At 41.6% G+C, this 27,073-nt stretch overlaps 1 protein-coding gene across 2 annotated transcripts; it reads right to left on the bottom strand.

Annotated features, from left to right (window-relative positions):
• Positions 1-10,658: 10,658 nt before the first annotated feature.
• Positions 10,659-23,221, bottom strand: LOC115111640 (S-adenosylmethionine synthase-like). 2 transcript variants are annotated; one of them, XM_029637911.2, is made up of 8 exons: positions 22,994-23,220; positions 21,663-21,740; positions 21,194-21,429; positions 20,934-21,077; positions 20,337-20,555; positions 17,911-18,093; positions 15,123-15,256; positions 10,659-14,421 (listed from the first exon to the last, which is right to left on the bottom strand). In XM_029637911.2, the coding sequence occupies exons 1-8, from the start codon at positions 23,085-23,087 to the stop codon at positions 14,319-14,321; spliced, it is 1,191 nt and encodes a 396-aa protein (XP_029493771.1). In that variant the 5' UTR covers positions 23,088-23,220; the 3' UTR covers positions 10,659-14,318. The 2 variants fall into 2 exon arrangements, with proteins under 2 accessions (XP_029493771.1, XP_064867656.1); XM_065011584.1 differs by having other exon boundaries at positions 14,328-15,256; positions 22,994-23,221.
• Between the last annotated feature and the right edge of the window lie 3,852 nt (positions 23,222-27,073).

Raw genomic sequence — 27,073 nt, 5'->3', positions numbered from 1 at the left:
GAGACTGTACGTTTCTCTTTCTCGAACACGAAAAAACCTTTTCCAGGTCAATGTTTTAATTTACGGCCTGGGTGATGTATGGCGAAGGCTGTACCATTAGTATGGAGGATAAGGTCATTGTCATGGTTTAAATTCCAGATGATGTGCTTCATGCAATCCTAAATTATATGGCCAGATTAGACTAGCGAATGTTGTGGAGTGAGCAGAAAGTACAGGCCTGTATAATGGGGAAATAACTCTTCTAGGGGCAATGTAATGTTACTATTTGTCACTAGGGGGAAGCATCTATCATTTTGACTTAGACAGGGCACTGAAATGTTCCAGTTTGATGTTCAATACAACAAAATTGATCCAACTTGTATTTTTCCATATATTCTCCTTGATGCTCTTACACCATTCCCCTATTGGTTACAATTTCTCTTTCAATAATGACCGGTGTGAACATGTTTAGACTAGGTTAACACAAATGCATTTGAGTTAAGTGACCAACACTTTCATACCCATCAAATAATTATAAGTATTGCACCACAATGTTTCTTATTTTGGAAAACTGACTAGCATGGTTAAGTTGTGTAACCAGAGTCAGGCATTGAACCAGAGTGACAGTATCCTGCAACCCTAAGAAGTCACATGGCTAACCTCCATTCATACCACAGGCCTACTAACACTAGTTCACTAATGCAAGGTCATAGAGTTGTATAGAGATCGCAACATTGTATCTTTCCCATTATGGCGGCTGTGATCGCACGACAGCGCCATTGAGGCCATTTCCAAGTAGCCAATTTTAATCTACTATTTCTATAAATTGGTAAGCAAACTAAAAGGGTGCATACTGCCACTTGGAGTGTGTTGTTTGAACAGGTGTAAAGCCAAGGTTGGAAATGTACTGCCACCTGCATTTATGGAATGTTTTCTCACAAGTGTAATTAATTGGCTGATCCCTCCCGATGACCTAGATGGAATTATGTGATCCTTCCCTAACCCATAGGAAGTCCTACCCAGTTGACTACTTTAAAATGGTCCTCAGTGGTGCTGCCCATACTAAAATGTTTTTTGGGGCACTAGAGTCCTCTATACAACTCTGTGCAAGGTTTGACACTTTGTGAGAGATTAGATTAAAGAACTAACTAAATAATGTTTTTTTCCTTGAGCTGTGGTACAACTTGTTCCTAAGGGACTCAACAATCACATCCAAAGAAGAATAGAAAGACAGATTAGAACTAACATTTCAGTGGACAAACTTCTGATTCCCACCATTTGTGGGCGATTAATTCATTGTTTTCAGCAATGCATGAAAATATGTCAACTTTATCCCAGGGCCACATGCCTGGCCAGTCTTTGTTGCTGTTACATAAAACCCCTTTTCAGGAGGAGTGGTCTCTGTGATGCCATTGGTGGAACAAGGTCACCCCCCTTTGGACTCATGCCACCCCCCACAGACTCCTGTGTTATAAAAGGTTCACATGTTAAGACTGCATGACTGACTAGACAACAATATTCCTCCAGCAATGACGGAATTGTACAAATAAAACCAGTAACTCCATTAAATTGAGATACTGGATGAGATCAGAGATGCATAGATATCAAAAGTTCCTTATATTATAATTTACAAAAGCATAAAAATTATGTTTTTATGGTTCACGTAACTGCATTGCATAACCCTATAAATTGTATTTTTGTAGCTAGAGAAGTTGCCCTGGGGCCACAGACCTATGGGCTTTGAGAGGTAATGAAAAAGACAGACAGATTAGATTAGTGTCATCCATACACCAGAGGAAGCTGGTGGGAAGAGCTTTAGGAGGACTGGCTCATTGTAATGGCTGGAATGGCATAAATGGAATGGTATCAAACATTAAACATATGGGGCAACAGGGTAGCCTAGTGGTTAGAGCGTTGGACGAGTAACCTTGGTTAGCGCGTACTGCGCCCGGCCCGCCACATGAGTCGCCAGGTGCACGATGAGACAAGGATATCCCTACCGGCCAACCCAACACCTCCCTAACCCGGACGACGCTAGGCCAATTGTGCGTCGCCCCATGGACCTCCCGGTCGCGGCCGATTACGACAGAGCCTGGGCGCGAACCCAGAGTCTCTGGTGGCACAGCTGGCGCTGCAGTACAGCGCCCTTAACCACTGCGCCACCCGGGAGGCCCTAAAAATAAAATAATTTCCATAGGTTTTTTGTTTAGTCTCATCTCCAAGGCAGTGGAGGCTTCTGAGGGGAGGACAGCTCATAATAATGGCTGGAATGGAGCAAATTGAATGGCATCATTCACATGGAAACTGTGTTTGATGTATTTAATACCATTCCACTAAATCCGCTCTAGCCATTACCATGAGCCCATCCTCCCCAATTAAGGTGCCACCAACCCTCTGTGCTCCAAGGCTGTATAAACCTGTCAAACACATGTACTGTCATTTCACCTCTGTTTTGTCTACCTCTTGGACAAAACACACTTAGCTGATACACATCCTTCCCTAAGTGATAACATTAGCTACAGTATAGTTTTATAACAATTATTCCAATTTGTAAGTCGCTCTGGATAAGAGCGTCTGCTAAATGACTTAAATGTAAATGTAAATAACACTACACTCCTTCAAGAGAGAGTCAACAGCAGTGGAATTGTGCTGCGACAAAGGTGGCTCAGGCTTGATTAAACCACTCTGCCCCTACCTCCTCCATTCATATTTGTCGATCACATAGGTATTTTTTGTGACTCTAATTGTGTGAAGTACTGTATACAGTACCTTCAGAAAGTATTCACAACCCTTGACTTTTTACACATTTTGTTGTGTTACCAAACAATAACCCATCATTTCAAAGTGGAATTATATATTTTTAGATTTGGCTTTTCGACCTTCGTCTCTCCCGTACGGGAGCGATGAGCGACTTTAAAACAGTTAGACTTTAATGGCTGTGATAGGAGAAAACTGAGGATGGATCAACAACATTATAGTTACTCCACAATACTAACCCAAATGACAGGGTGAAAAGAAGGAAGCCTGTACAGAATACAAAAATTCCAAAACATGCACCATGTTTGCAATAAGGCACTAACGTAAATCTGCAAAAAATGTGGCAAAGAAATTAACTTTATGTCCTGAATACAAAGCATTATGTTTGGGGAAAATCCAACACAATTCATTACTGAGTACCACTCTTCATATTTTCAAGCATGGTGGTGGCTGAATCATGTTATGGGTATGCTTGTCAACGGCAAGGACTAGGGAGTATTTTAGGATACAAATAAATGCTAGAGCTAAGCACAGGCAAAATCCTAGAGGAAAACCTGGTTCAGTCTGCTTTCCAACAGACACTGGAGACAAATTAATATTTCAGTACGACAATAACCTAAAACACAAGGCCAAATATACACTGGAGTTGCTTACCAAGACAACAATGAATGTTCCTGAGTGGCCTAGTTACATATTGGACTTAAATCTGCTTGAAAATCTATGGCAAGACTTGAATATGGCTGTTTAGCAATAATCAACAACCAACTTGACAGACCTTGAAGAATTCAATCAACTTTGAATTCAGGTTGTAACACAACAAAATGTGGAATATGTTTAGGAGTATAAATACTTTCTGAAGTCACTGTACCTCCGGGGTGGTTAACATACGGCCGTTTCTTATTGCGTCTGTGTTGGGGGGGATTTTGGGTTAATTAAACACTCCATGCCACTGTTGAACATCTTAAACTAGATGGAAAGTTATAATGGACCTTTACGTTTTCAAATAACTGCCCCTTTTCTGGCCCACAAATTGGTTTTGACTAACAAATTGGTCGGCCCTCCACTGAATTTAGAAATCCTGATGTGGCCCTCAACTCAAAATTATTTCCCACCCCTGGTATACCTAATTGTGAATAAACTGGAATGATCTCTTGTCCTATACAGATGTGGAAGCTGATAGTCAGGTTTTTCTATCCACAATCCAGACTACAATAAATGGCTTCCTAAAGAAAATCAAATCCAAACCTGGCCAAAAGAGCACTCTTCCTTGGCTAAATGGAGAAATCTGGAAATTGATGAAAGAACGAGATTATGCTCTAAAAATAGCCCTAAAATCTAAATTAGAGCATGACAGACGTAGGTTTACCATGTTGAGAAATAAGGTGATAAAAGAAATCAGACAGGCCAAGGCAAACTTTTTTATTAACATAATTGGTGAAGCAAAGGGAAATTCTAAATTGATATGGGAGAATCTAAAAAAGTTAACAGGGAAAGACCATAGTAACACTGCAAAAAGACTAGAAATCATGGTGAATAACAATCTAACACAGGATGCAGTTGAAATAGCAACAGCCTTCAATTCCTACTTTATTGACTCTGTCAGGTTACTGACACAGAACCCCTCCACTGATTTCTTGGGCTCAGTGCTAGTGAATGACACTCAACCTGTCTTCATCATAAGGGAGGTTTCTGAGTCAAAGGTGAACAAGGTGATTAGCTCACTAAAGAACTCTAAAGCCAAATATGTGTTTGGGATGGACTCTACCTTTCTTAAAAATTACAAAGAGTCACTCATTGGCCCCATTACTAAGGTCACCAACACATCTATTGGTCTCGGTGTGTTTCCAAGGGTATGGAAGTCGGCCATAATAACGGCCATCTTTAAATCAGGCGACACTGCTGACGTGAGTAACTACAGGCCCATTAGTATACTACCTGTGGTGTCAAAGGTTGTTGAAAAGTGTGTAGCAGAACAACTGATTGCCCACCTCAACAACAGCCCCTTCACATTACACTCCATGCAGTTTGGCTTCAGAGCGAAACACTCCACAGAAACGGCCAACTGCTTTCTTCTGGAAAATGTGAAGTCCAAGATGGACAAAGGGGGTGCTGTTGGGGCTGTGTTTCTGGACCTAAGGAAGGCTTTTGATACTGTTAACCATGAGATTCTCATCACAAAATTGTCCAAGTTCAACTTTTCCCCTGATGCATTGAGATGGATGAAATCATACCTTGAAGGCAGAACTCAGTGTGTCAGAGTGAGCAATGAGCTGTCGCCCACTCGTAGCTATGATGTGGGCGTGCCCCAAGGGTCAATACTGGGGCCCCTCCTGTTCAGCCTGTACATTAATGATCTGCCTTCTGTCTGTACTGGGTCTGAAGTTCAAATGTATGCAGATGATACAGTGATATATGTGCATGCAAAGAGCAAACAACAAGCTGCACAAGAACTCACTACTGTAATGGTCCAGGTTACAAAGTGGCTCAGTGACTCGTGTTTGCATCTCAATGTGAAAAAAACTGTTTGCATGTTCTTCACAAAGAGGGCAACAGATGCTACTGAGCCAGATGTCTATGTGTCAGGGGAGAAGCTCCAGGTGGTATCCGATTTTAAGTACCTTGGCATCGTACTTGATTCCAACCTCTCTTTTAAAAAACATGTGAAAAAGGTAATTCAAATAACTAAATTCAATCTAGCTAATTTCTGATTTATACGAAATTGTTTGACTACAGAGGTAGCAAAACTGTACTTCGAATCTATGATACTCCCCCACTTAACATACTGCTTGACTAGTTGGGCCCAAGCTTGCTGTACAACATTAAAACCTATTCAGTCTGTCTACAAACAGGCTCTCAAAGTGCTTGATAGGAAGCCCAATAGCCATCATCATTGTCACATCCTTAGAAAGCATGAGCTCTTGAGTTGGGAAAATCTTGTGCAATACACCGACGCATGTCTTGTATTCAAGATCCTTAATGGCCTGGCTCCCCCTCCACTCAATATTTTTGTTAAAAAGAAAACCCAGACATATGGCAGCAGATCCACAAGGTCTGCCATGAGAGGTGACTGTATAGTTCCCCTAAGGAAAAGCACCTTTAGTAAATCTGCATTCTCTGTGAGAGCTTCCCATGTCTGGAATACACTGCCATCAGACACACATAACTGCACCACATATCACACTTTCACAAAATGCTTGAAGACCTGGCTGAACGTCAATCAGATTTGTGAACATGGTCCCTAGCTGTGTGTTGCCGCTTTCCATGTTGTCTGTTGTCTAGCTTGTGAGGTGTGGAAACACTTTGTTGCTTTTATAAATTTTGTCTTGCTGCTTTTTGTTCTATGTTGCTCTGTCTGTATGCTATGTCTTGCTTGTCCTATGTTGCTATGTCTTGCTTGTTCTATGGTGCTATTGTCTATATTGTAATTGTTTTTAATAACCTGCCCAGGGACTGCGGTTGAAAATTAGCCGGCTGGCTAAAACCGGCACTTTTACTGAAACGTTGATTAATGTGCACTGTCCCTGTAAAAATAAAATGAACTAAACTAAACTAAAATCCATGGATGTGGTGGATTGAGGCTGCCGTGGTGCAGCCATAATGCAAACCCCAGCAATCTAACAGTGCGAGTTAAAAATAGAAGTTTGAAAAAACATTCTTGATGGTATGAGTGGACAGCAGCTGCAGAGTGTAGTCAATTAGTGGCAGACAGTTTGGACACCTCACAAGAGTAACTTGAGTATCGAAGCTATTCATGGTCCCTGGTTAGTACAGTGTAACTGTAGTAATGTACTACCTCATGATCCGTAAAATGTGCTTAGGTAGTCCTACTGGAGGTTCCTGGAAATGACAGAGTCAAGACATTAATGTCAGTTTTATTTGGTGTCACAGGGGAGTAGTTAGACTGATGACCTGGACAGGTTGATCACACTTATAGAGAACTGATTAAATTACTATATGGGATTATATAAGTAATTATATGGGGTTGATGATCTCTTTGTCTGAGGACATATTCCAGTGCTCCGGAAGCATCAGAAGAAAACAAAGAATGAACAGCTAACATTTTGTTCATTGTTCATTTTGAACAGCTAACCTTTTGCTTTGGAGTCTTCCTTCAGGGTAGACACGTGTCCTAAAGCCGTCAAGCCATGTGAGCCACATACAGCCAACCACACACACACAGTAGCAGCCACTCCTGTTAAGGCATAGGTTTGCCAAACTCTTTAGGGAGGCACAAGAGAAGGACATAAAACCACAAGTCAAGTTTGACTGTTTATGCGTTCAACAATTGTATGTTGTTGCTGTGACGTTATTTGCATATTGCATCTCAATTGGCCATATGTTAATGAAGGCCTGTGGGAATTCGGGGGGTTCACGAGGAAAGTGTCTCTCTCACGCTTGTAATGTGAAGGCATATCAAGCTCGCAATAAATATATCTTAATAAATATACTGTTTGTAGTTATTGTACTCACGACCAGTTAGATTGCACGACTGTTGCCTTTGTCAAGATGGCGATAAACCGGAACAGACAGAAATAGAATGGTGCCCAGGCTATAGCACAACATTGATACCCAATCTCCTTCGAGATTAGACAGACTCTGGGTTGAGCTACTATGAAATCCATTCATACATTTAAAAACCAGCCAGACAAATAAGGTACAATGTAACAGAGCGGTGAACACCAAAGTAATTAGAAGAGAAGCAGCTCAAAAGATGACTCATTTTGAACAGCTAGCCAACCTACTGGTTTGGAATTGTATTAACGAACTGAACAGGATTTGGCTGCTAGTGATAAATGGCCTGCTTCAGAAAGTGTTTCTATTGCCAATCAGACACTAAATGCTTGGAACCAGAGTCAAGAAGGACAATGAAGCCTTTGTATTATTTGGGATGTAGATTACTCCAAGAATTACTGGTTGAAAAATCCGTACAGAGGACAAGGGCGGGCCTTTTATTTTTAATCAGGAAGTGAAATATAACTGGGCTAACTTGGGCTGGATGCCAGGAACCTCACGATTCGATATCACGATAAGACGCAATGTATATATGTAGCGATTCTCACGATTCTATATGTATTGCAATTCGATGCTGTGATTTTACTGCGTTTCGATATTTCTCACCATATGTCTTCTGAAGAGGAACAAGAGAAAGCCATGAGTGTTGATGGAAATAAGTGGTGAAAACAAATTGTCTCCATAAGTAAACATATGGGAAACTGAAGGAATTATTTATGTCAGTGGGCCAATGAGGTGTGTCTGCGTTCTGTGAGGTGATTGGTTGAAGGTGCGTGTTTTCGGAGTAGTTTTTGCAGCCTAGGCACTGGCGTGTACCCCAGGGCCGAGACACAAATTCAACCGAAAACTGCAGTAAAACATATTCTAAAGATTGTTTGTCCATCAACTTGAACCTGGATTAATCAATAATTCCTTCGGTATCGGTTTTAGCTATACGTGCAAACTAAGTCCGTGCTTTACTAAATTTGCTACCCAGAGGCAGTCAGTAAATGCTAACGATATTTAGCGCTGTCCTTTTCGAGAGTAAAAACGACCGTGTTTTAGGGGGTGGTATTTAATGTGCAATGTACTGTTTTAGCTAGTGATATCGTATCATTTTGACAATATTGCAATATTATTTTTGTGCTATATCGCCGTACATGCACAAACTCCAGTATAAAATATACTCAGAGAAAACCATTGGGTGGGTCATATTTTAAAAGTTTAAGTCACCTTAATTGTTCATATCTCTCACATGTAACAAAGTCAAGATGGTGCCAAAGTTTCTAATTCTAAACCCTTAAAAACAGACCAAGTCGATTTTTTCTAGAACTCTAACCTAAAATCGAACCAATGTCTTAAAGTTGAACATATTACTCCAACGTTCCAACCAACCTAATGAAAGCGACACGTTTTAATTTATCTTAAGAGTGCCTCTGATAGGATGGCCTGCATTTGCGCAGTTCTGCGCGAGGAGATCGTTAGCTCCGATGACCTGTTTCTGCGCATGAACTTAGTTAGTAATAAGTGTCATGGTGACGACGGCTGATTTGTCAATTTTATTAACTAGTCAAGTCAGATAAGAACAAATGTTTTACGCAGGGCCAATTGTGCGATTGTTTATCCCATGTATGACTGTTTATGTCGCACTGCTTTATCTTGGCCAGGTCGCGGTTGTAAATGAGAACTTGTTCTCAACTGGCCTACATGGTTAAATAAAACAAAACTCCCAATCACTGCCGGATGTGATAGAGCCTGGATTCCAGTGGACGCAGTGCCTAAGACCGCTGCACCACTCGGAAGCCCAATTAGCGGGACACGAGTCCTTTCTTGTACAAAACTGGTCTTTTTTTTTTAAAGGTCTGACTATTTACAATAACTGACTAAATTTAGAATAGTAATACATTGATTAATCTGAAGGTATGAATTCTGAGAATGCATTTGAGTTGTTTCTCAGAAGACAACTCAGATCTTTTTACAATCAACATTTAATAACACTAAGCAAAATATGTACAAACATGAGCAATCATGAGAAGGTAGGAAATAGAATTCAAGACAGACCTCAAGATATGAATATTGAAGATGTGATAATGGTCTGAACCAAATATGTTGTCCTTGGCTCTGGTTAGGCCGTATGGAGGTTAACAAAGGAAAGATGGCAGTGTGTCCTCTGTCCTGAGTTGAGGGGTTCCTTGGTTGTGGTTTCTTGCTCCTTTCCTCGGAGTTGGGAAAGTCCCTCGTGGACTGCTCCTTTGGGTTTCGTCCCCAGTTGCTTTGTCTGATGGCTCTATGAGCTGCAGAGGCTGTGCCCTAAATAGTCTTCTTTCCTTGAATGTAGTCTTAAAATGTACTGGTCAGGCTACACTAGCTCTTTAAAGACTATGTCTCCTACAGGGACCGTTTAGTGCATGGGCTCTTCAGTCACAATTTATGTACCAAATTACAGGTACTATTCCCTAAAAAATAATAAAGTACTTTGCGTAACTTCAGTTTACCAGTTCTTGCCATTAAAGCTGAAGGTCCAGGCCCTGCGGTCAGCCTACTGAAGATGGAGGCTCTTCTCCTCAAGAAAGGTCCAGCTAGATAAAAGGCTAAGAGGGGGAGCAGTGCCTTTTCTAGTCCTGTGAGGTAACATGGTAATTCACCTAGATGTGAAAGGCCACTTCTATAACCCGGGGTGCACGTTTTTGTCCTAGCAAAACACAGCTGATTCAAATAACTAATTTAAGCTTTGAATCATCTGTGTAGTGCTAGGGCAAAACACATGCACCCAGGGGTTGGGAACAGGTTAGAGTTTGGAAATTCAGTAATCAATAAAAGTTCAGCTTTAGACAAAGGATGGTTAACATGTTAAGAACAGCTTCATTACATCACCTATAAGTGTGATCGGTGAGTTCTAGTGGAGATGCAGTCTCTGCCCATCTTCATACTGTACCATTTGACAGTACACAAGTCACTATACAGGTATAATTTCCCACCACAATATTTACCATTTCTTGTTGACTAAATACATTTGACCTTACGAGTCACTGTGCTGGGGAAAACACTGTCAAAGACTTGGGAATCACTTTAAGGCAAATTTACAACCATTGCATTAAAATGCAGTACTGTCCCCAGGGGTTCTCAGGTTAAAAAAAATCAAATACAAATTCTGTGCTGCAGACCCAGTTATGGAACAGGTGTACTCAATGGCTCAAATACCCAGAAACACATGAATTATGGCAAATTGCACTGCCATTTTTTCATATTCACCACCCATGATAGACTCGACTGATAACACCAGTCGCTAGTTATTGATGGATGTGTGGCACCACTGGTCAAAGATAATTCCATGTGCACAAAGATCTAGCTACAGCATACACTGACATTTAATTTATGCATTTTAAAAATGTTATGCACAAACTGACAATGAATGACACCAAAAAACATGCTTCATGAAAGAAAGCAGACATTTATTGCAGATCTTTGACATGAGAAATCAGTATCTAACCTCTGAAGACAGAAGCATTGAGACAAGATACCTGTTCCTCAGGATGTCGGACCTGTTGATGAAGAGCAGGAGGGGAGAAAGTACAAGGGGGGAGGCACTCTTACACTCAGTAGCCAGAAGACTAGCCCGTGTCAAAATATTTAAAAGCACAGAGGGAAACCCTATCCATACAAACAAGTGACAGCTTGTAAATGAGGCTGGTTTCTCTGTACCACACCAGCCAAACGTTGCCATCTCTTTATGCAAGGATAACGGGGGGCTAAGAATGGCCTCATTGTATTGACCACACATGTAGTCAATACAATCTCACCCCATACAACCGCAGTCCAAAATACTCATCACATCAGCCAGTGACAGTTCCGTGGAGGCAGACCAAAGCTTTTCTGTAGGACACTTTGGAACCATTGAAAATGTTACAGCATTCAGTAAAGTCAATGCGAGATAAAAAATAAAAACCCTCTGGGGTTTAAGCTGCCTTCTGAATCATTGGCTTCTCTGTATCCACACCAAGATTCAGAGAACAAATAAATATTTTTAAAAAACATGTGCCAGTATTAAGAGCTCTTCATTGTGGCAAAGACAGCCTTCCTTCAGGATAAAGATGGTGGTTTCTCTGTAGCTACACCTGCCATCAATACCAAAGGATTGCAATGAAATGAAATTAAACTACCTTTTGAAGGAGTTTAACATGACATGCCAATGACAACATGTTTTAAACAATCAAGTATAAGCAACACCCCTACAGGCCATAGCAGTGACATAGCAGCTTCTGACTTTTCTGTATTACATCAGAACAGCACAGACATCTGCAGGGGCATCCCAGATTTTACTGCGTATTATTCAAGAAAGTTACTTGAAAATAAATCAAGATTGTCTCGGTTCTCAGCCTGCAACGCATAGCATTTCTTTGAAAATAGCAACAACTACTGACCCTTAACTGTTCCATTCTTGCATCCTCAACAAATGAAAAGGGGAGTGAAATAAAGCTTCAAAAAGGATTTGGGGTGGGTGACAAAACCAGAAAGTAGTGTCAACCAAAGAGAAACGATTAAGGGGCAGGGGGCCTTCATTCAGTAGCACCAGTAAATTAATATGATTGCAACATGTAGCCTTGGTAAGTCAGACTTAACAGAAGCAAAATATTCTAAAGTTAAGTATAAGGACAGCTAAGCCCGAATAACCAAACTACAGAATTTACAGTTCCTCAGTCATGCTGGGCAGGGGCTAGGCGTTGTAGTGTGAAAGACCAATGGAAGAGGAAGACTTGGCTAACCGCATAAAGAGCCTAGTAACACTGTACAACAAAGTGGGACTTGAATGGGGTGTAGCTTAGAAATCGAGGCAGTAAAGGGAGCGAGACTGCTACAGCTGTATTAGATCAAAATAAAGCTGTGATATTTTTATTTATTTAACTAGGCAAGTCAGTTATGAACAAATTCTTATTTACAATTACAGCCTAGGAATAGTGGGTTAACTGCCTTGTTCAGGGGCAGAATGAGATTTTTTACCTGGTCAGCTCTGGGATTCAATCTAGCAACATTCGGTTACAGGCCTAAAGCTCTAACCACTAGGCTACCTGTCGTCCCAAGGTGGATAGAGAATCTATAGACTGACTTTAACAATTGTTCCCATTTGAAAGCTGCAATTTTAAAACACTATTAGAATAGCCTATGAGAAATACGCTTCATAACTAACTTGTCTTAATGCTTTTGATAAGCATACTAATTCAAATGGCCTGCAAAGGCAAGCTTCGCAACTAAGGCATGTTCAAAATTACAGATTTAATTTTACTATCGTTTGTTCTACCCATTACCTTACACCAATCATGTTTAGGTCATTCAAAAAAAAAAAACTCAACGTTGAGAGCCTTGAGCACCGTTAAATAAATTCATTGAAGTAGTAGCGGGAGAAAACCAGCTCGCATAAAAACTGAATTCATATGAAATGTAGAGAAAATATCAAATTAACGTTAGGTTTTTGGTGACCTCAAAATAGAGTGTTGAGGCCTCCCGGGTGGCGCAGTGGTCTAAGGCACTGCTAGCTGTGCCATCAGAGACTCTGGGTCCGAGCCCAGGCTCTGTCGCAGCCGGCTGCGACCGGGAGGTCCATGGGGCGATGCACAATTGGCCTAGCGTCGTCCGGGTTAGGGACGGTTTGGCAGGGATGTCCTTGTCTCATCTCGCATTAGCGACTCCTGTGGCAGGCAGGGCGCAGTGCACGCTGACCAGGTCGCCAGGTGCAGTGTTCCCTCCGACACATTGGTGCGTCTGGCTTCCGGGTTGGATGCGCGCTGTGTTAAGCAGTACGGCTTGGTTGGGTTGTGTTTCGGAGAACGCATGGCTCTCAACCTTTGTCTCTCCGAGCCCGTATGAGAGTTGTAGCGATGAGACAAGATATTAACTACTAACAATTGGATAACACAAAATTGGGGAGAAAAAGGGGGTAAAATTCCTAAAAATAAAATTAAAAATAGGGGTGTTGTACAAAACAAAGTCAGTGATGAGATCATCCCTAACCAACTCAGAATATCAAAATTAAATTTGTTACCCAGGTGTTCTGGCTTCTGGGACCAATTAAAGGAAAGGGGGATACCTAGTCAGTTTTATAACTGAAGATTCCTCCGCATTTAACCAAAATCAGAGAGGTGCGGGGCTTAATCGACATCCAAGTTGTCGTGCCCGGGGAACAGTGTGTTAACTGCCTTGCTCAGGGGCAGAACAGATTTTTACCTTGCCAGCGCAGGGATTTAATCCAGCTACCTTCCCGTTAGAATGCGTTCTAGAAATCGGTGAGGTATCCAAACTCCGTGCGGGGAAGAAACTACGTCTGTGGCGTAGTGTTTGGCCTGAGCAAGGAGTTTGGGTAGCCAAGCAAGAAAATCTTAGCCCCGTCTAAATGATGCTCTTGCATTCAGTAAGTTGCTTATTACATTTATTGAAATAGGTTATGCAGGCTAGAGCAAAGGAATAGGCCACTTGGCATGTCCGTGCCTGGCCAGCTCTTTACAGCGTGATGCCAGTCAAGTTGAAATAGGCTAGTCCACGGTCACGTCACAATATCACCATCAACGACAGCCGTCAATCATATTCAATATTGTAGTCGTAAAACCCTAATACGTACTTTCAGATTTTCCTAACTTAATTGTTATTTTTTAAATATATATTTTTTAACTTTTACTGTTCACACTTAAGTCCACAATGTAGGGGGGAAAGAGGTTCTAAGTGTTGTGTTCTAGGTGGACAGATCAGCAAATTAGAATCAGAAGTTGTCTGCATCTGCCATAGCCTCCATTCAAGTCCCTTTCTGATGCGCTGTGAAACCAGATGAGTCAGAGCGAGACGGCTGGTGGAAGAGATTAGCTAGCTAACATATTATCCTCTGAACATTACTTTCCTGAAATATTTTGAGAATGTTGGTAGTATTACATTGACTACTAACAGCAAAAATACAGTACAGATGACTGGAGAGAGGAAGTAGAAAGGGGGTAGGGTTCTAATACCCCATTAACAGGGAAGAGAGTTAAGGGCCTTTCACCCCCAAGACCGTGTAAGCTTCTCTGTAGTATACACCAACAGGCCTGGGGGGAAAAGGCTTCACAAGTTTAGTATTTTAGCTTTTTGGGCATCTCCCATGGGAAGGAGTCCCGGCCAAAGTGGCCGTAGGCAGCGGTCCTCTGATACATAGGCTTCTTCAGCTCCAGCTCCCTGGAATACACAATCAACTCATTTAGCAGCCCATCACAGGAAATGACCTGAGATCAACATCAATTCTCAGCCATAATGCTAAAAATCAACCAATAGGGAGTGTCGAGAGCCATGGAAAGAAACAATCAGAAAGGTTAAATTAGGCCAGCTAGTAAAGAGGGGGAGGAAGGGATAAAGCGTCAACACTTACCCTGCTAACCAACTCATCCTTGAGCAGTGTGGGGACGGGAGCTTGGAGATTGAAAGCGCACTGATCCCATTTATGAAATGTCATTGAACTTTAACAAGGTCTGAGAAACCAATGACCTTCCAGTTGGATGTGAGCAGGAAACCCTTCATCGTGCTGGGTATTTAACATGCCATCTGACAACCTCAACTGTAGCTCTCGAAGCTTTAAACTTTGGCATTACATACTATACTTCACTGGCATTTAAAGCAATACTGTTTGGGTAGGGGTGGAATATCAGGTTTGGCAAACTGATCACAAGCCCAGATTGCTGCTTTCTTATGTGTCAGTAGCTACTGGGTGTCATTAATCACAGTAGCGAATCATATTAATATATCATATTAAAAGAGTTAGAACCATCTGAACACCAGCTGACAGCTCAGGCAGAACAGAAAGACAGGAAGCGTGAGTTAAAGGCGAGTGACTGAAGGGGCAGATTCAGAGAGGCACACAACTTCAAAGGGGTACACTTTACCTGACAATGACACCAGGACGAAGGTCAAAGTTTCTCTTGACGATGTCCAGTAGCTCCCGCTCACTCTTCTGAGATGTGCCGTAGTGGAATATGGAGATTGAGAGGGGATGGGCTACTCCGATGGCATAGGCAACCTGATGTATAGTTGTGAGCATACAAACATGCATCAGACTTTAGGTTTGATTTCGTGGCACCCCTTTGTGACCGATTTGTGTATAGTACATTTGGAAAACATTCAGCCCCCTTCACTTTGTTAGGTTAGAGCCTTTGTAAACAAAAATCCTACATACAAATGACAAAGCAAAAACTGTTTTAGAAATTAAAGACAAACTTCAAAAACCTGAAATTACATTTGCATAAGTATTCAGACCCTTTACTCAGTACTTTGACGACACACCTTTGGCAGCGATTACAGCCGCGAGTCTTCTTGGGTATAACACTACAGGCTTGGCACACCTTTTCTCCCATTCTACTCTGCAGAACCTCAAGCTCTGTCAGGGTGGATGGGAGTGTTGCTGCACAGCTACTTTCACGTCTCTAGAGATGTTCGATCAGGTTCAAGTCCAGGTTCTGGCTGGGCCACTCAAGGACATTCAGAGACTTGTCCTGAAGCCACTCGTGCGCTGTCTTGGCTGTGTGCTTAGGGTCGTTGTCCTTTTGGAAGGTGAACCATCGCCCCCAGTCCGAGGTCCTGAGCACTTTCTCTGTTCATCTTTCCCCTCGATCCTGACAAGTCTCCCTGTCGCTGAAAAATATCCTCACAGAATGATGCTGCCACCACGCATCACCGTAGGGATGGTATTGGCCAGGTGATGAGCAGTGCCTGGTTTCCCCCAGAAGTGACACTTGGCATTCCGGCCAAAGAGTTCAATCTTGGCTTCACCAGACCAGAGAATCTTGTTTATCATGGTCTGAGTGCTTTAGGTGCCTTGTGGCAAACGCCAAACGGGCTGTCATGTACCTTTTACTGAGGAGTGCCTTCCGTCTAGCCACTACCATAAAGGCCTAATTGGTAGAGTGCTGGTTGTCCTTGTAGAAGACTCTCCCATCTCTATAGAGGAACTCTGGAGCTCTGTCAGAGTGACCATTGGGTTCTTGGTAGTGCTGCGCCGATATGACATTTTCCTTGCAAAAACAATAACCAATATTTAATTTTAGCGGCCTTAAGCATTCTAGTACAGTTAAATAGTTCACACATATGGACGCAGCGGTCTAAGGCATGGCATCGCAGTGCAAGAGGCATCACTACAGTCCCAATGTGTGAATCCAGGATGTATCACAGATTGGGAGTCCCATAGGGAAGCGCACAATTGGCCCAGCGTTGTTCGGGCAGTCATTGTAAATTAGAATTTGTTCTTAACAGACTTGCCTTGTTAAATAAAGGCTACACACACCACACTGACCAAAATGTTGTTGGCATTTACACATGTCCCCATTGCCAGTAAAACAACCAAAACCTATTTCTTTCACTTTCTTGTGGATTCGTTGTTCATTTGTTCAGTCATTTCATTCTCAACCAGGATTTCTATGGAATGCCGTTTGGGTCTTTGTGCGTCAAATAACGCTATTTGGCGTGTCAAATAAGCGTGCTGACCAATCAGGACCTGAATATGACTGCACGTCACATAATAATTTAACGCGTTTATTAATTTTGTACGTAGTTATTGCACATGTCATCGATACATATGCTATGATGCTGGTAAAGTCCACGCACCTACAGTGCTGGTCAAAAAAATAAAAACTCATCTAAAATAACCCTAATTTATAAGACAGTTCTTATTTCATTAATGGTGGTCAGACCATCTATGTGAAGCTAGCCACAATAACGATTAGCCACAACAGTGGCCTTTAGGTTTAGCCTTCAAAATAAAAGCATGGCACACATCAATTTGTATTCACTTGCATCACTGTCAATGACATGCGGTTTGCCTTAAATGTATTGACAGTGATGCAAATGAATACAAAGAGTAGAATTCTGCCACACTTATTTTGAAGGCTAAATCCAAAGTCCACTATTGTGGCTAGCTTCACAACCTGGTCGAGCATCACTAGCCAGATGAAGCTAGCTGGCTGCTTATAACGTTAGCTTTGGACAACAGGGTTAAGTAGCTGGCTAGCTATTTATTTTCATGAACTGACGTTCAATTTAAATAGGCAAACAAGTGGCAACCTAGCTAATACTTACAAGGATTCCTTGTAATGACAAAGGCTCTTCTCCCCAGAAGACATTTTGGCTGGGCAACCAGCTCTAGGAAGAGTATTGGTGGTTCCAACTTCTTACATTTAAGAATGATGAGGCCAATGTTTTTGGGGACCTTCAAAGCAGGAGACATTTTTGGTACCCTTCCCCAGATGTGCCGCGACACAATTCCGTCGACCCCATGGCTTGGTTTTTGCTCTGACATGCACTTGTCAACTGTGGGACCTTAGACAGGTATGCTTTTCCAAATCATGTCCAATCATTTGAATTTACCACAAGCGCACTCCAATCAAGTTGAACAAACATCAAGGATGATTAGCGTAAACAGGCTGCACCAGAGCTCGATTTCAAGTCTCATAGCAAAGGGTCTGAATAATTGTCAATAAGGCATGTTTATTTTTTAGAAATGCAGTAACATTCTAAAGACCCGTTTTCGCTTTGCCATGTGTAGATTGACAATTTTATTTAATTCATTTTAGTAGGCTGTAACAAATTTGGAAAAAGTGAAGGGGTCTGAACACGTTCCAAATGTTCTATACATGAGGTGCATCAATATCAGTCTCCTTATTAGGATCACCCTGACCTCACCTGGACAAGGACCCGCTTGCACAGCTCAGCCTTCACCAGAGACTTGGCCACCCAGCGGGCAGCATAGGCAGCAGAGCGGTCCACCTTAGTGTAGTCCTTCCCTGAGAAGGCTCCTCCACCATGGGCACCCCAGCCTCCATAAGTATCAACAATGATCTTACGGCCTGTCAGGCCAGCGTCACCCTGTAGGGAAAGGAGTAATAGGTCATACCAAGTCTTTTTCAATTTACCCCAAAATAATTCTGACCGTAGTAAAAAAAACTATGGATCAAATTGCATGTAAAAATGCTTAATATGAACAGTTAAACAAGCCCATGCATCAAAGTTACTTTAACATTTTCCCCTTCAAGCACATACCATAGACACCCAGTCCTACCATTACTTATCAGGGTTCCTATAGTCAGATGGAATTAATTTCAAGATTACCACATTTCTAATGAACAATTAGCAGCATCTTTATGTACAATAAAAAAAGGGTCATGTACTATTGACACTGGGAGGCTGCTTTGTGAGCCCATGTACCATCTGTCATTGTGGAAGGCACTTACACCACACCCCCCAAAGTAGAATGCCTGTTAAGCAACTAATATATAAATAAAGTGGTCAACCCTCAGTCTGGAGAGCTATTGGGTGTGCATGCTTTTGAAACCCTGCTCAAAACAGAGCCAGTTTAGCAGCTAATTTCTAAAAATGTGGTTTGTTGGAGGTGGACTGGAATAAAAGCCTGCAGACCCTGGCTCTCCTGGAGGATGGTTGACCACCCTTGATGCCTTAAATAATTTGCTCATTCAGTATGTCAAATATCAAAAATGGTAGGCTACAAATAATTTTAATTCAGCTGAAGCAAGCCCACAAATTCTCATTGGGAAATGTACCTTCCAGTTGTCATATATTGGCTACCTTAGTGTTTACTTTTCAACTCAATAGATGCTAGTCAGTCTGCAATGTCCCATACATTGGATCCCCAAATCAACAAGTTGAAGCCACATAATCTTGAAGGCTACAAATAGTTACCTAAAATGACAAGTCAAATTATTTTGATTTGATTAAATGTGATTAAACCGAATCACAACTAATACAATGGCAAAGTGAATTGTTTGTTTTGTCAAGAAGATTCATTTAAATGAATTGTTCCAAAAAGTAAATCAACTTTGTACGACCTAATTTGCAAGTAATCGGTGGAATTTTGGGGGAAATAAATGCATGTCATTCTTTTATGTAGATTTTTTTTAATATGCCTAAATAAACTGCATTAACTTTTTCACTCTTGAGTTCTAAATATCTCTAACGGTCACCCCAGCGTGAGTGGTTTTATGCACCGTTCCAAAATGTGACCGTTATGCAACAGGATAGTTAACACGCACTGCCTGCTAATTATCTATAGGCTGTTTCAACTTGTCAATTTCAAATTATTTTCTAACAACTTGTATTTTCTAACAGTTTGAATTGAGGTGTTTCGCCTCATTAATTCATATAGAATTAATCCATTTCAGTGTCACAGACAATTTATGTTTGAGGCATAATGTATTTTAAGTTTTCACATTTAGGTACTGGTGACAAATAATACCTTCCGATTTTTGCATGATTGTAATGGACACCTATGATGCGTGTAAAATACTTTTGAATGTTGTACTGATTATAATGAGCTAATGCTAAGCTATTTGCCATGTTTGCTGATATTCTACAACGCATTCTGGGTGTAACTTAAACATCTGTAAGACCAAAGATACGAGGTGAAGGAATGGTTGGTTCACTCATCTTGAGAGTACACTTCTGGAAGTGAATAATGCTACACACCAAAGCGAAGGACACTTTACAACCAACTAGAAGTTGGTTGTGTGTGCACAAACTACCCATCATCAGATTACTTCAGAATTCTAGAAGTGTTTTAATCAACATTGATCTCACCAATGTGATGATTTATAGTAATTGCTATTGCCAATTCGTATTGTGTTTTGTCAGCCTAGAGTTATCTAAATATGACCAGTTGTGTTACGTCAATCTTTCCTCTGTTAGCGCTAGGACTAATGTAGCCCTACATTTTCCAGTTTGGATGATTGTGTATACGGTCGCTACTTCTGTGACTGTCTGAACATGGCATCCAAAATTAAACTGGTCACATTTAGTACATAACTTTGTAAGGACTGTAAAAAAAAAGAAAACAATTTCTTGCAAACAGTGGGGCTAGCTCATATGCTGACTTGCGTCAATTGAAACAGGACATTCTAAACAAACCGGTTTGAATGTACGCTGCAGGGGCCACTAGAATGATCACACCCATTTGTTGGTAAATTTTAAAAAGTTAATAGAAATTATGAAATACATTTCCATGACTTCGCCAAAACTTTTCCAGGTCCGGAAAACCATTTAAATTCAACGACTTTTCCAAGATTTATGACCTTTCGAAACCTGACATATTGTCTCACCTGTGGGCCTCCGATGACAAAGCGCCCGCTGGGCTGCATGTGGTAAATGGTGTCATCATCCAGGTAAATGCAGGGCACCACAGCCTTGACAATCTTCTCCTTGAGAGCGTCACGCATCTCATCCAAGCAGATGTGCTCATCATGCTGCACGGAGACCACAATGGTGTGGACACGCACCGGCAACATGGCGCCACGGTCTTGGCGGTACTGAACGGTCACCTGCACACAGAAGCATACCAAGATAGAACGACAGCAGGATTGTTCAACCACAGGCATAGATTAAGGTTGCATTTCCCCTGCTCAGACATTGCAGACGTCAACCAATGGAGGCAAAAATATATGACGTGGTTAAACCGGGACCTAAACTACCAATCCAGGCGTTTAATTAAGGTCTGGCATGAGTCAGCCATGTCTGACCAGGGGAACAACCTAAAACGAGTTATATGCTGGAGTTACTGCTGGCCACAAACAAGGTTGGAGAGCTTGAGTAAGAAAACTAATATTGCACTCATCAGCTGGTATGATAAACAAACTAGTTTGTCTTAAGACTATTTATATAAGGCTGAAATGACTATCGATTGCACACAGGCAGCATACCTGGGTCTTTGAGTCAGGCCGGAGCCAGGGCAGGGTGCCATTGCGACGCAGTTCAGCCATCTTAGCGTTGAGCTTGTGGGCAAGCATAATGGTGAGGGGCATGCACTCCTCCGTCTCATCAGTGGCATAGCCAAACATCAGGCCCTGACAATAGAAAAAGTAGAACTATTACATCTGAAAAGAAAGCTGCATATTTAGCTTACTGATAAATGTACAGCTAACGTCACTGGTGCAGTGGTCCTCTGCACCCCAACTCATACCTGGTCCCCTGCCCCAACATCCTCCTCATTGCGGTCAATGTGAACACCCTGGGCAATGTCTGGAGATTGTTGCTCTAGGGCCACCAGCACATTGCAGGTCTTATAGTCAAAACCTTTAGAGGAGTCATCGTATCCAATGTGGCGGATGGTGTCGCGAACCACCTTCTGATAGTCCACTGTAGCAAGCGACGTCACCTCACCTGCCAGCAGGATCATCCCAGTCTTAGCAACAGTCTCTGAAAAAGGTGGAGGGGGAATAGTACATTAACCATAGCAATCAGAAAAAGCATATCAATCAATACTCATCTGGCAAAACGTTGGGGAGTTGTGCCATAATATAGGCCTACTACCATTAACAAGATGCAGAAAGTTTGAGATTCTTTCATTCATGTGGTATTCACAGCTGACTCCAGGGCAGCTAGAAGTTGCATCAGACAAAAATAAAATAAAGACATGCTTTTTTCCTTACCACAAGCAACTTTAGCATCAGGATCCTGCTTGAGATGGGCGTCAAGCACAGCATCACTGATCTGGTCACAAATCTTATCTGTAAAATACAGATGTACCAGTTCACAATGCTACATCAACATTTGCACAATTTAGTGGTAGGTTGCTTGTTCAAGAGCATGTAAAGCATTGCACAAATAGTAATAATTAGAGTTCTCCAATAGGTTTGGATTATGCTGGAAATATTTGTATTGTACACTGTTCTACCGACTACAGTCTTGAGTTGTACACATGCTGTACCACATGTCAGGATTATGGCGATGGTGGGAGGGGCCTAGCGGTATGTGTAGCCACAGATAGATTTTATAAATCTGTTTCATTGGTCGGAAGCATCCGGTTGGCGTTTCCACTCACCACCAAATATGGTGATGAGGGGGGAAGAAGGTGGATTTTGGCCGACGTTCTGCTTGTTGTCGATTAAACATTTGTTCTGTTACCAAACTATAATCTGTTATGAACAGGGTGGACAACGTTTAGTATTGTTCACCATTTGGCAAAGGTTACAAAAAATTTAGTTGTTTAGAAGGAGAACAAGGGCGAATTAAGTTATTGCACACCCCACAGTAGGCGTTCCCTAAAGGAATTATGCAAATACATTCTAGAACGCGCCAATCGGTTCTCGCTAGAACGTGCATGGCTCCGCCCACTATGGTTCGTTTGCTTCCATTGGATACGACAGGATGTGGTTCATCTTGTTCAGTTAAAACAATATATATATGGTGTAGCGATGAGCCTGAACCCGCCACCATTTCCGCGGGTTCACATGCAAACTAAAAATCTGATTAGTTTAGATTTCCAAGATGAACTACTACCGGTATAGCCAAGGAGTGGCACGGAACTCATACAGCCAATCTACATTGCCACTTACATAGCAACCAAACGCAAAAGACAACACATATGGCCTTGTTCCCCGAGAGCCCGCGCGCGAACTGGTCGGAATCTTCGGGAGATCTCGTGAAACAAGCATGATGACGACTACAGGATACAAATATTTTTGAAGAGAATATAGCCCAATGACGTATAACGTTCGTAATTGCACAATAGAGACCATGTGAGCAAGGCTCAGCAAAGTTAGCTAATAAACTAAGAACAAGTTGGGCCTCACATGCGGCTTATGCAAGATGCTGACGCCGGTGTGGTTTGATCAGCAGAGATGGTTAGCTCGCTAACGTTAATTAGCTAACTAAGAAAGCTAAGCAACACCGACGCACGTGTGCTAAACAAGCCATCTAAACAAATAACTGACAAGGCATAACACACTGGCTGTATTTGTAGCTAAATTTGCTTTCTCACCAGGGTGTCCTTCTCCTACTGACTCCGAGGTGAATAGGAAGCAGTCCTCGTCGATAAGGGAGTTGTGAAAACCGTTAATCTCTCCGTTCATCATTGTTGCTTTTTTTTTGGCAGATATAAATAAATGTTGTAGCTAGCTAAATGATGCGTATTTTATTGATTCGTTTCCAACTTCCCATCAGTCAGTAAATTCCATGCATTCAACTGTCATTTAGATGTGGCGCTCTGGTATTTATTCAGAAATTCACAAACGTCACTGTCGGCCGCATTGGACGATACCATATTAAACATGGGGGTGGAAACGTTGACCAGGTGCACTGAGAGGAACGCAGTTGTGTATTTGGCGGTTCAACGTCATACTTCTCCTGTAATCAGAGGAAGAGAAGCGAGAGGGTTTACTCACACCAAAATATGTCCACGTTAAGTAGGTTATTAATTATTAAGCAAGGGAGTTTTTGTAGGTGTGGGCAATGAGTGTCGAATTTAGTCAATTAATTGCTATTTTGATACGAGGCTTATTTGATATAATATAATTTTCGTAATGCTTAGGGCCTGGTTTCCAAAAAGCATATTAAGGCTAAATTAATCGTTAGAACCTTCTAAAGATCATCGTTAAATCTCCGAGCTGTTTCCTAAAACTAATGGTATATTAATGTTGCACTTGAAAACGCTCGTAATCTAACGCCTGTTAAGTGCGTCGTTAGATACTTTTTCGCCCTCCCGCATCACTTCATAAACAGAATATCTCCGCTAAACATAGAATCACATGGGTTGTCCGTCTCTGTGACCGCTGACAACTTCAGAACAAATTAGCTACGAATACGAAGTTGCCATACAATGTATTTGCAATTGAATCAACCAAACGATTTAAAAAAATGCTTAAAATGAAAACCGAGATGACTGCATTAAAATATAAACGGTAGACTATAGGCCTATTTAACTCATACTGAAATACATTCCATGTTCAATCAAAGTAATTATGTTTTGCTACTTGCAGGCTACTGTCTGTAATTTGTCTCAATATATTTCATGATGTGTAGCCTAGCATGTGCGCAATGATGTGTCAAATCGGTGATTTATACCATTTTTATTGATTGGGTAAGGATTAGAATAAGCCGCCTCAATATTTGCAGGCATGGGATATATTATATATCACCACTATATTGACCAGTTACTCAAATGGCCGCTCTAGCAATGAAAATAATTCTATTTAAAAATGGAAGGCAGTCGAGAGGAGGCAAGACAGATATGGGACCATGCAGATATGCGTCTGAAGAACAGGCACAACTTCGATATAAAGTGTTTTTTTCTTCAAAATTGCCGGGATACTTATCAGTACATTCATAACAACCTAAGCATTACGAAATGTATATTCTACAACGGGTTGGCCAACACAGGCATTGTGATTCGTTGAGGCGCGTTCTAAATCGCAAAGTACCAGTGAATGTGCAATCCGAGACACTCCATTTCGTATGTTACCTTTCATATGGTATGTATTAATGTGGTTGTCCATTACCCATTTCGTATGATATGTTACGAATTGTAATTCGTATTATATGTTACGAATTCGAGCTAGGTGGCTAACTGGCTAACGTTAAATTGGCTAGGGGTTAAGGCTAGGGTTAAGATGAGGAATTAGGTTAAAGGGTTAGGGGAAGGGTTAGCTAACATGGTCACTTTAATAATGGGACACTTGTCACTTTAACAATGTTTACATACTGCTCTACTCATTTCAAGCTGAGTAACCAGTAGCCAAGAGAAATGTTCAGGGGCAGGAGGTATAAAAACACAATCTGTACAAAAAAAAAAACTTTAATTAGTAAAATAATGCATGATTTGTGCTCCCTACATTTATTTGCATTAAGAAACATAACAAAAAAACAAAAATCATTTGAAGATGTATTTATTTTTGCCTGGTCACATTCTATTTTGCATCAAATGTTTAGAATTTATAAACAGGTGGTCAAGATCCAGCTACTCTCAATACTTTGCTCTTCAACTTCAACTCTTTAACTACAGTTAAAGCGACTGCAAATCATTCCATGCACAGACATTATTAATGTTATCTGTGCCCTCAAAAAGGTACTCAATGTTCAAAGCCAGAGCTTTTGATTAAGTTACAAAATGAAGAGACTGAGCTGGTCAATCTAGCCTAGAGGGGATTGGTGAAATTGGAGCTTTTTGTGAAACCTGGAATTCAGTTATGCAAGAGAACACACGGCCTTTGTCATAAACTTATTTTCAGGTTTATCAGGTTATTGCTTCCGGTCATGTATGTCCCTAATCACTGCAACGGTTGGTAGAACTGTAAATCACATTTTGGATGGTTGTTTTCAGTCTTCTATATGTATTGCTTGAACTGGTGCACACCTAAAATTTGCACCTGCTTGAGTACCTGTCTGTTCCAGAACCTCAGAATATTGGCTCTAAAATAAGAGTACCAGCATCACAAAATGTGCATCGACAGCCAAAAATCAGCACAGGCACCTATTTCAGTCCACTTTATTGTGTGGTAGATACTGTACGAGCCTTGTCCTAGTCAGAAAGTGGAGGCACTTGGTGCTCTCTAAATGGACCTCCCAACTTATGTTCACGGCATATCAGTGACAACACAAGACCTCTGAGAGAGATGAAAAGTACATCATTTTAGGACATTACAATCAACCGACCCATTACAGCTTTCATTCACTGATGGATTCATTACCACTAGTATTGATTTCTGGGCCATGTGAAATATGTCTGCATGTACAGTATAGCTTTCCAGCTGTACTTTCTACTCCTTAAAATACCTGAGGACATGAAGGCATGGAAGGGTTAAAGAGTGCTCCATTACCAGGCAAGCATTCGGACCACAGATGGTCTGGCCACAGCAAGGGGCACTGTCGATCAGCAGCATCAAATGACAAACATCCAGTACAACACTTTAGCAATACAAAATATAAAAAATGATTTAACCTTTATTTAACTAGGCAAGTCAGGTAAGAACAAATTATTTTTTACAATGACTGCTTACCCCGGCCAAACCCTCCCCTAATCCTGACGATGCTGAGCCAATTGTGCGCCGCCTTATGGGACTCCCGATCACAGCCTGTTGTGATACAGCCCGGGATCAAACCAGGATCTGTAGTGACGCCTCTAGCACTGAGATGCAGTGCCTTAGACCGCTGCACCACGCTGCAGTACTTAAGTAAAAGCCAATCTGGCAAAGGCCAATACCCTCCCAGGTGCAGGTTTCGGTTTTTGCCCTAGCACTACACAGCTGATTCAAATAATCAATGCTTGGTGATGAGTTGGTTATTTTAATCAGCTGTGTAGTGCTAGGGGTGGAGGCAGGACTGAGTTTGGGAAACCTTGGTCTATGTCAAGTATGGGTGAGTGTATGATTGTCGTGTGTTTGGCATCACTGTATGACCTACATAATATGACACCAACAGCAACACGGACACCAACAAAGTTATTTCTATAATAGAAGGGTCCAATATAGTCCTGGGCTTGCCTCTAGTCTTGCATCAAGAGAGGCCTTCATCCAGCCTGCAACATTTTCCATTGTTTCTCAAAATATGGGATTAAGACTGGAATTATATTTCCTAGTGGTTACTGATAATGAAGGGTCATGGCTAGGGTTGCAAAATTCAGTACATTCCCTGGTTTTCCCGAAATCCCGGTTGGAGGATTCCCGGAATCAGGAGGGAATAAGCAGCAAATCCGGAATCCTCCAACCAGGGAATTTATTGAAAGTTCCCAGAATTTTGCAACCCTAGTCACAGGACTCTTTACAGGGCAGAGGTTGTGCAGCAGGGGTGTTGAGTGTCATTGTGAGGACGCTAACAGAAAGTCAAAGAGGGGACGACAGAAAATAAAAATGAGTCCGCTTGGCACAACACAGATACATATTAGTCATTAGCAATCAAATGTATTTATTTTGCCCTTCTTACATCAGTTGATGTCTCAAAGTGCTGTACAGAAACCCAGCCTAAAACCCCAAACAGCAAGCAATGCAGGTGTAGAAGCATGGTGGATAGGAAAAACTCCCTAGAAAGGCCAAAACCTGGGAAGAAATCTAGAGAGGAACCAGGCTCT

Source organism: Oncorhynchus nerka, linkage group LG27 (assembly GCF_034236695.1).
Source record: "Oncorhynchus nerka isolate Pitt River linkage group LG27, Oner_Uvic_2.0, whole genome shotgun sequence".
Taxonomy (NCBI): Eukaryota; Metazoa; Chordata; class Actinopteri; order Salmoniformes; family Salmonidae; genus Oncorhynchus; species Oncorhynchus nerka.
This window is presented reverse-complemented; position numbering and strand designations above follow the sequence as displayed.